The 13,855-nt window shown below is 40.8% G+C and overlaps 1 protein-coding gene across 2 annotated transcripts in view; it reads left to right on the top strand.

The window, feature by feature from the left end:
• Window positions 1-13,855, top strand: part of CNDP1 (carnosine dipeptidase 1) — a 24,023-nt gene that overhangs the window by 5,708 nt on the left and 4,460 nt on the right. The window contains exons 2-8 of one of the 2 annotated variants that reach the window (XM_017746164.1): window positions 2,030-2,130; window positions 5,592-5,710; window positions 6,531-6,674; window positions 7,942-8,104; window positions 9,635-9,723; window positions 11,684-11,884; window positions 13,283-13,367. In XM_017746164.1, coding sequence (XP_017601653.1) covers window positions 2,030-2,130; window positions 5,592-5,710; window positions 6,531-6,674; window positions 7,942-8,104; window positions 9,635-9,723; window positions 11,684-11,884; window positions 13,283-13,367 — 902 coding nt within the window. Of the gene's footprint in view, window positions 1-2,029; window positions 2,131-3,503; window positions 3,580-5,591; window positions 5,711-6,530; window positions 6,675-7,941; window positions 8,105-9,634; window positions 9,724-11,683; window positions 11,885-13,282; window positions 13,368-13,855 lie in introns of those variants that run through there. The other variant, XM_008642727.2, reaches the window with a different exon arrangement.

Genomic DNA, 13,855 nt, shown 5'->3' with positions numbered 1-13,855 from the left:
ATATTGGACTGCCAGGAGGGAAAGGAGATAGGAAAATTTCTCATGACTTGACTTATTATTGATTTGGCTATCCTGCTTTGATAGAGAGGCAGAAGTGAGCATCTAAACCAAAAATTAATCTTTAACTTAAAACTATCTCTTCATTAACTGCAGAACTTATCAGTAAACTGAGATAAAATGTCCCTGTTCTGCAGGTGAAAGAGGAGACCTTTCCAGTTCAGGGTCTCATCATCAGCAACAAAGGCAGCTTCAAAGTGGAGCACCTAGAGACAAGGACTTTCTTTTTAAATATCATCTGTATTACAGCAAAACAGGACTGATAAACAGGGTCTCACTTTTTTCTCTAAAGGGTTGGCTTGAGCACGGGCAGGGCTGGCCACTGCCGTTCTCCAAAACACCATTCAGGCAACTCACGTTGCAACACTTTAAGAGCTGAGTGCTGGAAATAGCACTGGGCATTGCAGTGTCACCTGCCAGCAAGTGCAGACCTTACCTATGCTTCCCACCAGATATTTTCACTGCTGCTACGCAGTCTATTGATTTAGATGATACTTCTTTAATAATCTCCAAATGCAGTCAGGTGCTGTGAGCTGGTGTTCGTTCCCCTGCAAGTGTCTGGATCTCTGCAGCTCCTGGTCATTAAGACAACAGCAGCTGCACATGGTCAAGGCTGGGCTTGAGAGCTGCCACATGAAGAGTTGTCATCCTCTTCTGCCAAGGGTCTCACTTACTCAGCTGGAGAGGTGACTGTGGCTTGATTGCCTGTTTCCACCAAAGGTATGCCACTTATCAACGAATATTGTTAAAGGAAGTTAAAAAATAACCCCATTATCTCAGTTATCTTCCTGGATGGTGATTGCTTAGAGGGAAGGTTCCTTTCAAAGGAGTCCACCATTGATTTGGTAAATTACTACCTACTGCCATAAACATCTTTATCTCCTTTCATGTCAAATGTACTTTATGTTATTTGCAAACCAGGTGAGTCCTGACTTTGTTTTTCTCTGGGTTGGTTGCAACCCAATGTTCAGTTTTCACTGGCACCCTCCTCCCTGCACACACCTGAAACGCTGCGTCGCAGGGAGGGAAGCGCATGAAGCACACGCTTCAGGAGAGACAAGGAGGCTTTCAAAGCACGTTCAGGAGCTGCTTCTCAAATGTTTATAAGTTTAGTTGATATTTTATCTAAGAATCATCCTAGTTAAAGAATCAACTTGGATTTCTTGTTAAATCACTGTGGAAGAACACTAAGTTTTCTTTTAACAGTGCTTAATGGGATGGGAGGATGAAAGACAAAATGTTCTTACTACTGAAGAAGGAAGGAAGAGAAAGTGCACAACTGACTGTCATGTATTATTTCTAAAAATAGGCATGCTACGTTTTTCTATAGAGCAGCAACTGCTCCTTAAAATGACATCAAATAAAATACACTTGACATTGAACACTGAAGTCTTTGTTTGATATCCCCCCCGTCTTTATCATCCTTTCGAACCATTTTTCCCCTCCTTATGACACTGAGATATTTCAGCCTGGTCTGAAATCTTTCTGCAGCTTTATTAAACCGACTCCCTTTTCAACACAAGCTTTTCCAGTTGTGATCCAAACACTCCTGAGCAGCACTGCCCGTGTATTAGTAGTGCATTAACAAGAAGTTCCACCAGCTACTCCCCTCCCTCCTTCCCTCTACTACAGCAAAGCATAGCTGCTACCTAATTTCTTGTTTGAATTATTAACATTTTTTGCACTCTGCTACTCTGTATCTCCTCACGTTCGTTTTCCAAACTTTGCCACTGTTCCTTACTTTTGTTTACGAAAGGAAGTATTTTTGTGATATTCTATGATCTTTTCTTGAAGTTCGATCTGTTTCAAAAATATCACAGAATAATTCCAAAAATCCCTAGGATATTTTGCTTGCTTGGTTGGTTTTTTTTTCCCCTTCACAGCATTTTAGCTTCCTTGATTCATTTTCTTAAACAGTTAAATGCTAATGAAACATGACGAAGACATACGTCTCTTGTCTGTATCTTTCCAGGTCATTTGCACGTAACCAAGACAAAAAGAGAAAGATACCAGCACCACAGCACACATCCTCTGTAAAAGCAAGCAGTCCTTTTGTGATTCTGACATTAAAAGGTACGTGTTCATTCCAGTCACCATAAGGTGTCAACTATATATATAAATATACTCTTTTTTTTAGAGTGAAAATGCATAGAATTCAGCAATATTGAATATTTGAATAGAAGGAGGGGAAATTTCATGTGATGGAGACACTGATATTTAAATCCATTGCAAGAACTTGGTGCCTTTAGCAGCCATTTTCTGACCTCTGCTATGGTCCTCCTTCTTCAAGTGTGGCATAACCAAAAGATTTATTTTGTACATAAGTGAACCTGAGAAGCCTGTCTAGTCTTCTATGGTAGGGTTAAAGGAGTGTGCATTCAGTGGCCTCTGTTGTAAATGTTTTCCAAACTGAGGTTTGGAAATGGCAAGGTAGAAAAACGAGTGAAATACATGTGAAACTGAGGCATCCAGCAGGCTTTGTGGTAAATGAAGATAATGGCCATGATGTCTCTCTAGATGAAAATCTGATTAAAATCCTGGGATTTCTTGACCATGGCAAAACTAGGTTTCATCCCACCTTTGGATGAATGCTCCCTGTATAATTCCTATTCCTATCACTTTTTTCTGGGGTGGAGGTGCAGTGCCTTGCACTTTTCTGGAGCGTCTCACAAATGCACCCAGAGTGGTCCCATCCTCTCCTCAGCTCATGTGGGAGCAAGCCCAGCTCCCAGGTGGAATACACTGTACCTGTCAAAAGGACCAGCCTGAAGGTAAACTTTGCCCTCCTGGGACCCACTGCTGGCTCAAGTGAGACTGAGCAACCTCGCAGAGCCATTGCCTGGTCCCCCAAAAGCACACAGCGACAAAAAGAGAAGCAAACAACATAAATGGCCTCCATGCTCAGCTTTTACCCAATGCTGACCATCTCCCCGTACCCTGAGCCCCTTTTGAGCATGACCTGCAATGTTTCGGCTCAAATGCCCTCCTGTGTCTCCCCAGGCACTGTCCCACAAGTGACAGTGTCTTGTCTGTGCCAGGAAACTCAGGGTCCAGTTACCACCACCCCAGTCTGGGACTCATGGTCTTCTCTCCTCTGCCCTGTGCAGCCTAGGAAGTCCTACTGACGATGCCTGTGGTCTGCACTCCTAACTCCTATTGCCCTCTGTAAAATGGATTTCAGTTGCCAAATATTTGCAGCCACTTGCACAGTTCAAGGCTGGATGAAATAGCCAGACTGAGGCTTTTAAGTAATTGCAGAATTCCTCCTCTTAAGCCTTACCTGCAGAAGCTCAATCCAAAGATGACTATAACCCAAACTATGAAAACCTCATTCTCTACCAGGTCTTTGTTGCTAAATCCTAGAAGCTGCTTTGTCTCTCCTAAAGTGTCCTGATTTTTTTTCCCATGCTTGCTTCAAAAATTCCTGTAATAATCCCTTTTGCTTTAGGACAAACTGCTGCTGCTGTGACTGGTGACGAAAATATTGGAAGGGGATTGTGGATAAGATCCACCTCTTTGGAGGTAGGGTTTACTGTTTTATGGAGAAAACAATGTGAGAAGAAAATGGTACTTTGACCATCACTTTAAATTGGGGTTTAGTATTTAAAAAAATATTTCTGTATTTAAATAATACAGCTAAATTTAATCTCTCCATCCTAAAAACCACCCCCAAATTTGGATTTTCTTGTCTTGGTTAACAAGTCATCTCCATAGCAGTGCTTTGCAGCTTCACTCTCCTGTAAAATCAGCATTTGGTCTCTTTCAATACCAGCGTTTCCAGTGTCAAGAGATATCAGGAACTGGATAGTGGGAATTATATCTACTGTCAGAGGCCTTCTCAAAGCTTCATTTCAGAGAGCGAAGTAAACCTCGTAACCTTGCTTCTAAGGGAACGTTGGAAAATGGGGCCCATCCTTCATACAGCCAGGATCTCCAGCCAAAGTGAACAATGCTTCCCTCATCTTGTTCATCATGCTTGGGTTTTCAATCTTCCTTCTCTGTCAGAGAAACATAATTGAAATTATTAATATTACCATAGCCTATCACCTTAGCAATGCATCAAAGTTAAGGAGTTATGGATAGACCTGCAACTACACCTTTTGTTATCAGTATAGAATATTTTTAGAATGAAAGCATTGAGTTTTGACCTCGGAGTCCATCCCATCACAGCCTGATACAGCAGCTGTTCTGAATTTAACCCAACCAAGTATTTAGCCATCCAAGGTTTACTCTGCTAATACCAATTTAAGACACTACAGCAACAACTTCAAGCAAATGTGAAAGAAAAACTGCAGGAATTAGAAAAACACACTTTAAAACCTTATCTCATAAAAAAAAAAAAAAAGATGGCAGAGAGGTTTCCAAGTACTAAATGACTTCTGCACCTATCAAGTGTTTCCGTATTGACACTGATATTATTCAACCACAAAAGCTATTTGTTTTCTAGTATTCTCAGGCTTGTTTTCCCTTATTCATGTAAAATATGGAATGTGTGTCAGTGAATCCATTTTTCTCCCTTCTTCTGGCAGTCTGGAGGGAAAATCATGTCCTGGGGTGCAGCATCACCAGCTGAGCAAGTGAGGGGATTGCCCTGCTCTGCTTTGCACTGGAGTGAACTCACCTCGAGTGCTGGGGGCAAGTTTGGGTGCCACAATGTAAGAAAGATATGAAAGTATTAGAGAGCATCCGAAGCAGGATTATGAAGATGGTGAAGGGCCTTGAGGGGAAGCTGTATGAGGAGAGGCTGAGGTCACTTGGTCAGTTCAGCCTGGAGAAGAGGAGACTGAGGACAGACCTCATTGCAGTCTGCAATGTCCTTGTGAGGGGAAGAGGAGGGGCAGGCACTGATCTCTTCTCTGTGGTACCCAGTGACAGGATCCTAGGGAACGGCTTGGAGTTGTGTCAGGGGAGGTTTAGGCTGGATATCAGGAAAAGGTTCTTCACTCAGAGGGTGGCTGGGCAGTGGAACAGGCTTCCCAGGGATGTGGTCACAGCACCAAGACTGACGAGAGTTCAAAGAGTGTTTGGACAATGCTCTCAGGCACATGTGTGATCCTTGGAGTTGTGCTGTGCAGGGCCAGGACTTGGACTCAATGATCCATGTGGAACCCTTCCACCTCAGGATATTCTATGATTCTGGAAATGAAGAAAAAGAAAGATGAGTCCCTTGGGCTGTTGGTGTCTGAAAATCTTCTCTCAGGGTTGTCTTCCCAGAACATACAATTTGGTCTTTCTGTACTGAAAAACTGATGCAACAAGTGTTTCTTTAGAAAATGTTACCCCTAATTTTCTTATAAAGCTGAAACTAAAGCTATTCACTCTTGGGTCACTTTTCAATTTTTTGTTTCAGCAACTTGACTATGAGTTAATTAAAGGTTTTATGTGATAAAATGAGTACACTTTCTTCTGGCTCGAGGAGATTAAAGGAGACTTAAATAAGCTCAGCACTTTGTAAATATCTCCACTTTCTAGTGCTGAAAAGAAATGTATATTGCAGTATGTCTGCAATGTTGAATTTTATCCTTAACTTTCAGATAGCATCCATTTCAGCCCTGTGCTGCTCTCTAAGGCAGCAATGTCCCGCTCATCCTCTTCAGCATTGGAGATGGAGATCTTCCAGTACATTGATGCACATCAAAGTGATTTCATCAAGGTAGGAGCTATATTGCAGTGAAATGATGAGCACAGAGCTGGTGCCCCAGAGGCCTGAACTCTGCGTGTAAGAGGAGTGTTTGTCACAAAGGTAATGAGCAGGGTTCCAGGTCTGGCATCAGGAGTGCAATATGCACTTCACAGAGCAAGGCTGCAAGGGGATAGACTGCTGGGGACCCCTGGGGTGAAGGAGGCATTTGCATGGACTTCCACAAAGAAGTGGTTGTGGGCATCCTTTGAGCGTGTTCAGAGACAGGCTCCACAGAGCCAAAATGCACCTGCATGGGAGATGCAAGCCAGATAGGATGCTTGCTCTCTGTCTTTGCTTCAGAACTGATTTTTGTAGGTTTGCTCTTGACAAGGAGAGGAATCTTGGTCCCATGCTGGCTTGTGATTTCATTTTTGTCAGCCCCCTGTGAAAAGGAGAAACATAATTAGTCCAGTCAGTTAGTATCAGCTATGCTTTGAATCTATGAGTGCTTCTGAATCCTCATTAGGATCACCAAAATAAGTTGTACATAATGCAATTTCTATAATGCAAACTAGTCAGTATCTAGTCTACCCCCTCTTCCACTGGATTTTAGATCATGGGTTGACAATGTGAATGCCTTAGTGTGAGCATCCTCCCTGTTTAGAAAATCAGGAGTCTCAGCCCTGGGGAGACATCTAAGTGATTCCCCTCTATGCTGAAACCTCAGATCATCCGTGATAATGCTGTGATGATACAGAAAGGAAACCATCTTCCAGTGTGAGATTTCTGATACAAGGGCCAAAGACAACAACATTCTGGATCACCTAACTGCACTTTTCTTCCTGTGCAGGATCTGAAGGAATGGGTGGCTGTGGAAAGCGATTCTGTTCAACCACATCTGAGGAAAGAAGTAATACGAATGATGGCATTGGCAGCAGACAGACTGGCAGCACTGGGAGCCACTGTTCATTTAGTAAACCTGGGGTCACATCAGGTGCTTCTCTGATTCTTGGACTTAAAACATCATATCTGCACGTGGTCTACCTATTGCTTTCAGTGCTTTGTACTTGTATGTTATGACATAGTGTTATTTTTTTGAAAGCTAGATAAAGATTTATCAGTAGTCGTGTACCTACATGATACCTGCTGAAATCAGGTCTGAGAACTGAGAGCATACTGGGAGCCACACAGACGATCCAAATGCAAACTGATGTTCTGTGCATAGGAGGGAGTTTGATGCTTTTAACTGGAGCAAAGCAGTTTGCAAAAAAGGACTGAGATTTTTACTGGGGCTCGTTTTTACATTCTTGTATGTAATGAAGCACGAGAATTAATGCATCATGTGTCACTGAACTCTGTAAGAGGGAGGTAGTTCTTACACGGAAAATGTTGTCAGACAGAAAGGGTTAGCTACTTAGAGCATCATCTTTGGTTTTCAAAGCTTCTGACAAATGATCCAAGCTATTTTCTTAATGATTGTTGGGAAGCAACAGGGAGGAATTCATTTCTGAGAAGCACTTGTCTAATTTACTACCTTACTGTAGCTGTGGGCTCTTTTCTGCCCTGGGCTGTTACATTTCTCCTCTAACAGGAATTAAAAAGTTCAGTAATAGTGATTCCCTTTTCTTTTCTCTGAGGCTTCTGGTGAGCATTCTGATTCTTAGCACAAGGACCCTGCAGTACAGCAACAATTTAATATTTCAGGTTATGTCATTTGATAGTTGCAGAGAATGCAATTGGGCTGTGTGGAGCTCTGTTGTGCACAGAGCCACATTAGAGGATTAGCCTTAACCTGGTTTTAAGACAGTCTGACACAGCTGCTGCCTCCTGCCAGCAACACGTTTTTTGGTTTCTATATTTGAAGTTAAGCCTCCTGCCCTCCGTCTGTGGTGAAATCTAACCCCAAATTAATTTGTGTGGCTTTTGACTACTTCAGTGTCACAGTAGACTCTATAGCACAAGGCTGCCTCTGTCTTCTCCAGTGCTGGGAAGTGAGAGTTTAGTAAGGAGGGCATTTATGACAATAAAATGTCAGAAGAGCTCTACAAAGTCCAGCAGGAAATAAACAATTGAGGAGAAAGATCTTAGTTTCTCTGAATAGGTTAGAACTTGATTCAGTCAGATTTGTGGACCTAATGAAATCAGAGTCAATTGAGTGTAGAAGTATTTTCAATACTGAGAATTCCAGATTTTTTTGTACATTTTTAATTTTTAGAAGGTTTGGTTTTCCTTAGTTGCCCTTTTTTAACCTTTCTCCACAGTTGCCTGATGGCCAAGTCCTCCCACTGCCTTCTGTGATTCTTGGGGAACTGGGGAAGGATCCACAAAATCCCACTGTATGTTTCTATGGTCATGTGGATGTGCAGCCTGCCAAGAAGGAAGATGGCTGGAACAGTGACCCCTACACACTGACTGAAATCGATGGTGTGCATATTTTCATAAGTTTTGTATCATTATTTGAACACACAACTGAGGTTCTGAATGGGAGAAGGGTTCCTGTATATTTAACCAAAGCATGGGGACTTCTCCTGTGGAAATCTTTGGGACATGTCCAGCAGCTTTCAGCTTTGATGATTATACTGTGACTAGTGAGACCCATCAGTGACTGCCTAATATTTGGTGTAGAAATGTGGATGCTAAAAGGCAGGAGCAGAGGAATTTTCCTGTGAAAGTTTCCATTCTCATAAGAAAGCAGTTAGAGAAATCCAGCTTCTCACAGCTTCTCTGTGAAAGCTTTCGTTCTCATGAGAACTGGATGGACAACAGTTTGTGAGAATGTAAACCATTTCTGCACCTGCAGGTTGTTGTGAGAACACTAGAATTGTTTTCAGTCTTGTGAGAATAATATTTGGAAATGGGTGTCTTACTGCTCAACCTGTCACCTTCAGAGGTGGTGGGTGAATAAGCCAATCATGTAATTTCTCTACTGTGAACTACACATAAAAGAAGAGCTATTCAGTAAATGGGGTCTTAGCTCTCCTTTGGCCATATTATTTGACTTGGACCTATGTCGTGATTTCGCTGTTCTCTGGGGATAACAGTGACATAGAAAAGCAACGTGTGGTTAAAGATGCTTTATAGAGTATTCAACAGAGAATCCATTTCTGCTTAAAAGTTCTTATAGGATTTTTGCATCAACCATCATCCTCCCTTGCACCTCCTGCTCTTGCTTCATGCCGCTTTTGTACTTTGACCTGCCATGCTGGAGCTAAGGAGCATTTGTGGTGGAAGAATGTGAGGCCCCCTTAACGTAATTATCCTTCCAGCACAGCTAGCTGACTGAAGGAACAAAAATGATGGATAGAGGGTCAGCAGATAAGTAAGACCTCTGAAATCCTGATTCCAAGGCTATAACCATTAAGTTGCCCTTTCTCATCATCTGGGATCAATTCCCAACAGTCTTACTGGTATAATTCTTCTGCCTTATTTCAGTGTATATCCAGTGTATCCAGTGGGGACTGCTACAGAAGTCTATACACAGGGACAGATCTCAGTTTCATGTACAGCAATAACTGTATGTGACGTACAGTTGAAAAAGAATTTACGTACTTAGACTTGTAGCTTCATATTTCTGCCATGGCATTTATCTGTAGGGTTTTTGCTACTTGTTACCTGGTCTGAATGATGTGTCCAGAAGCTGCATATTGTGCAAACCCTTCAGGCATATCTGGTATGAACAAACAGTTCCTGAGAAGAAAAGTGAAGCTAAAAAACTGGCATGTAGCAGAAACCACAGCATGATGTGTATAAAAGGAAGGAAAGGGAAAAAAAGTGTACCAGTCCATTGGGAAACACCTGAACACTCATCACCTTATTTAAAATGAACCAGTGAGATCCTGACACTTTTGACACTTGACACATTGCTAAAGCCTCTGTGGAAACTGGAATTTGCCAATTACATTGAAGTGATGAGAGAAAATTCAAAGATTGCTTAAAAACTTTTTTCTTTTTAAGGAAACCTCTATGGGCGTGGAGCAACAGACAACAAGGGACCTGTCCTAGCTTGGATAAATGCAGTGGAAACATTTAGAGCCTTAAAGTTAGTAGGTATCAATGAGGATTTCTTTATTATTATTATTGCTAATTTTTATTATTTACTATTATTTGTTGTTATTATTTATTATATCTCTGGAGGGATGTATTTACGTTCCTGAGTTAGATGGTACATTTTTGTCCCAACAGACTACATACACTTTAAAATATTAGCTTATTTCTAATGCAACACTTAAAGCACTGGTCCCACTCCAGTAAGAATTTGTCTTTGAGCGTTTCTGTTTTGAACAGTCTGTCTGCAATGTAAATAGTCTTGCTGCCATTGCCCTGCAGAGGAAAACCCACGGGGAAGCATTCAACATGTATTACATACATTACATAGCTCTGATACCCTGTTCTCCTGAGAGCTTTTAAAGTGGTAAAATAACAGACATTACAAAATGCTCATGAAGACTCATCTCTGCTGTTACATTCTGCTGATCTTTGGTTCAGTCTGCCTACAAGATACCTTCAATTTATGTGTGTGTGTGAAGAGAATAAGTATCAAAAAATGTTCGTCCAGAATGGGCTGTTATGTCACCAACAGACCAGATTTATCAAAGCAAATACTTTGAATGGGTGCATTCACCTAGTACAAACACAATCGCTCAGAGTCCGACATAGTTCTGAGGTCAGACATTTGCCTAAATTACTACAATGACCAACATAGTCATGTCCAAATAACGTAATAATTTTGGAGTAGTTGTATCCCCAAAGTAAAGCTAAATGAACATAAATTCTAAGCTTGTAACTTGGGTAACTATCATCCTTTAAGGTGAATTTGCATGACATACTCTGTTAGCGTGCTGAGAAACAGTTTTGTGTCTCTTTTATGACATTATGACATGGCACAAATTGACCACTGTCTTGATTTTTTAAAGTCCTCTTACAGCCTTCTGGAAAACATGCTTTTCTTGCATCTATAGTACTGAATGGACCTCGATGTCTCTTAAGCACTAGAAAACACACACATTATTAGCCTAAAGAGTAGTTGTTGTAAGTGGATATGGTTATGGGTCTGACATCTTTCTAGTTTTTCAAATCACTAATAGCTATCTTGACATTTTAACAAGCAAGCAAAAAGAAATTTTTGTCATTTGAAGCCTTTTTCTAGAAAAGAGCACAGACCATCAAACAATATTCATGAACAGTTTGTTTCTAAAATTTCTGTGGCCAGCTGATGAACCATCAGCGAACCCATCCATGACACAAGTTCATTTAATTTTACACATTTGTTCTTGCCTTTAATCTGAGCATTGAATCAAAAGAGAAAACATCTTAAAACCTCTAATGAGAAAATGAATTGTAATGGGAAACTAAGTTGAAATTTATGTCCTCTATGGGATATGTCAGCATTTTCAACTCCCAATATTCCATAATAAAAGTTCTCCTAATTACTCTTGGAAATGCATCCTTATCAACCAGCAGGCTTGCAAATTCATGAGTGCTAAAAAGACAATTATAGTAGAATCACTGACAACGTTTTTATCACCATCTAAATCTGGTGATGGACAACGTTGGGAAAACTGCAGCCAGTGGCTCCCACATGGGCAGTAACAGTCGAAATATAAGAGGCAGGAAATTTTCTGTGAAAATGCAACTGCTATTACACAGTTAGAATTTCCAATGCAATCAGAATATTGAGTAGCACTGAGAGAAAGTCCATTTAATGAGACAGTCCAGCAAGTTTCCTGAAAACACTAAGAAAAAAAAAGATATAACTTACTCTCCTTTAAAAATGAAAAGTAGATAAAAGCATGAGGAAAAGAACAAGTTTTTCTAGGAACCTATATGTGTCCATCACTGGCTTTTCTACTGAATCAAGCTATAGATCCTGCATACTTATCCTACATCTTCCTTTTCCTAACACAAGATATACAGCAAGCCAGTCTGCTCCTAATTTTAAAGCTTTTTTTTTTTAGTTTTTTAAAATGCTTGTTTCTTACCCAGACTTTTCTAATTTTTATGTAGGCTATGCCAGTGAACTTCAAGTTTGTAATTGAAGGCATGGAAGAAGCAGGATCCTTGGGGCTAGAAAAGTTACTTGAAGAAGAAAACCAGAGCTTCTTCTCTGATGTTGATTATATTGTAATTTCGGACAATCTGTGGCTCAGCAACAAGAAGCCTGCCCTTACCTATGGGAGTCGGGGAAATGCCTGCTTCTTTGTGGAGGTAAAGGACACAGGTTCACTTGAGCTGGGCCTCTGACAGATAGCATTGATGTAGCTGTAATTACATCTGCATGCAGAGAAAGACTGAAGGAAGGCTTGATATTTACAAGTACAGAGCTTTCTTCTGCATCCCTTTTGGCTTCTGCAGATTTCCCTCCTCATTTCAATTCAATTAGCCTTATTTGCTTCCATTAGCTTCTCTTCAATCATTTCTCCCCTTGATTCCTCTCCTCATGCATTACTTTCCTGCCACTCTTCCAGTCTTTTCTCATCCTCCCCTCTGCATATCAACTCTCGTGCAGCACCACCCCTGCACCTGACACTCCAGCTCTCTCTAAAACCATCCCTTCTGCTGCTCTGCCCTTTTGCAGCAGATACTGGTTAGTACAATGAATCAGCCTAAAGGGACTCAGTTTGGCTGGATCTCTGGGTTTAAAAGCCACACAAAATTTTTGTAACCATTGGCAGGAACAAATAAAGTTCACTGTAGCCAACATGCTACATTCAGCAGTCAGTGTGAGCTACTGTGAAATAAAGAGCAGAAATTTCTCATCTGGAAATGCTTCCTGATGAAGCATGAAAGGAATTCACAGAGAAGATTAAAGAACTTGAGAACTAAAGAAAAATCTGCATTAACCTTTATGTCTGAAAAAGAATGAATTTTGTTTTAACCAAAAGAGCCTTGGCAGCCTTGATTCAATTCTTCTAAGTCTTGGTTAAGAAAAATGATGCTATTAAAACATCAAAAATGATCTCTCCCTGTTAGTAGACAGTTAGCTGTAATGAGGTTTTGAGAAGAATAAACAAGTCCTTTGCAGGAAAATATTTTATGATAAACCCAAGTATGAAAATGTGTCTAGAAAAAGAACCCATTTAATAACTCAAATGCCTCTATTCTAAAGCCTTGCTATTCAAGAGACATAAATTTTTATTTGTTGCAATCCGGAATTAAGGTTGGACATATATTCTTAATATAAAACAAGATGAATTTTTGCCTTTTTTCAAGAAGATTTTGCATTAAATAAAAAGGGTACACAACTTGAAGAATTTATTCTCCAATGTTAGAAACAGTAATATGCAAATGTTTAATGTATGATATCTTTAATCTTACTCAAGCAAAAGAGGGAGTGGAGGGGCACCCTTGCTCTCAAACGTTTAAGTGCTACAGACAGCTGAATTTCTCTCTCTGGTGTTGACAACAGAGCTCCATCTTCTCTTTGCCAAAGCAGCCTGTTCCTGACATGATGTTTTCCATTTATTACTTAGAAAATAATAAATATTTTCTGTTCATTTGTGGTCTTGTTTAAAAAAGCTGGAACCACCAGTCACTGTGGAAAACAAACATTCACAGAAGAATAAGGTAGCAAGTGTTCATATGTAACCAGTGGTTTTGGTACAGGTTGAATGTGGCAGCAAGGACCTTCACTCTGGAACTTTTGGAGGCATCATTCACGAGCCGCTGCTGGACCTGATAGCGCTGCTGGGTAATAACGCACATCATTGCTCGGGAGCAGCTGGGCAGTGATGCCCATGATCAGCCTAATGAAGGTCAGGGCCACGTTTAATTGTTGTGAGGCAAGTCTAATTGAAGCAAGATTCCCAGGTTTCCAAACCTCAACACAGCTATGGTGGCAGCAACTGAGGAAGGGGATGTCCCCAGTAAGGCCAGGATTTCAGACATGTTAAGCTGATGTCAGTCACGCGTCAATTAAGAACATTTAACGATTACAGGCAACTTTAATACATACACAGATAGCAAAACCCGGCTTTTTAATGCTGATTTGTATCTCAGTAGGATGATGTTTTCATGTTAGAAGCTGGGCTGACACACCACACACTACACACAAACAGCAGCTCAATGGTTTTCTTAATAAATATGCAAATATATCAAGTTAGGTGTTAGGTGCAACTTGACAGATGCAAACAGTTGTTAGGCTTACTAATTTGGTAAAGAGCTAGGTTGAAGGGAAAG

Source organism: Corvus brachyrhynchos, unplaced genomic scaffold, assembly GCF_000691975.1.
Source record: "Corvus brachyrhynchos isolate BGI_N302 unplaced genomic scaffold, ASM69197v1 scaffold409, whole genome shotgun sequence".
Taxonomy (NCBI): Eukaryota; Metazoa; Chordata; class Aves; order Passeriformes; family Corvidae; genus Corvus; species Corvus brachyrhynchos.
Note: the sequence above shows the minus strand (reverse complement) of the source record. Positions and strands in the feature narration are given on the sequence as shown.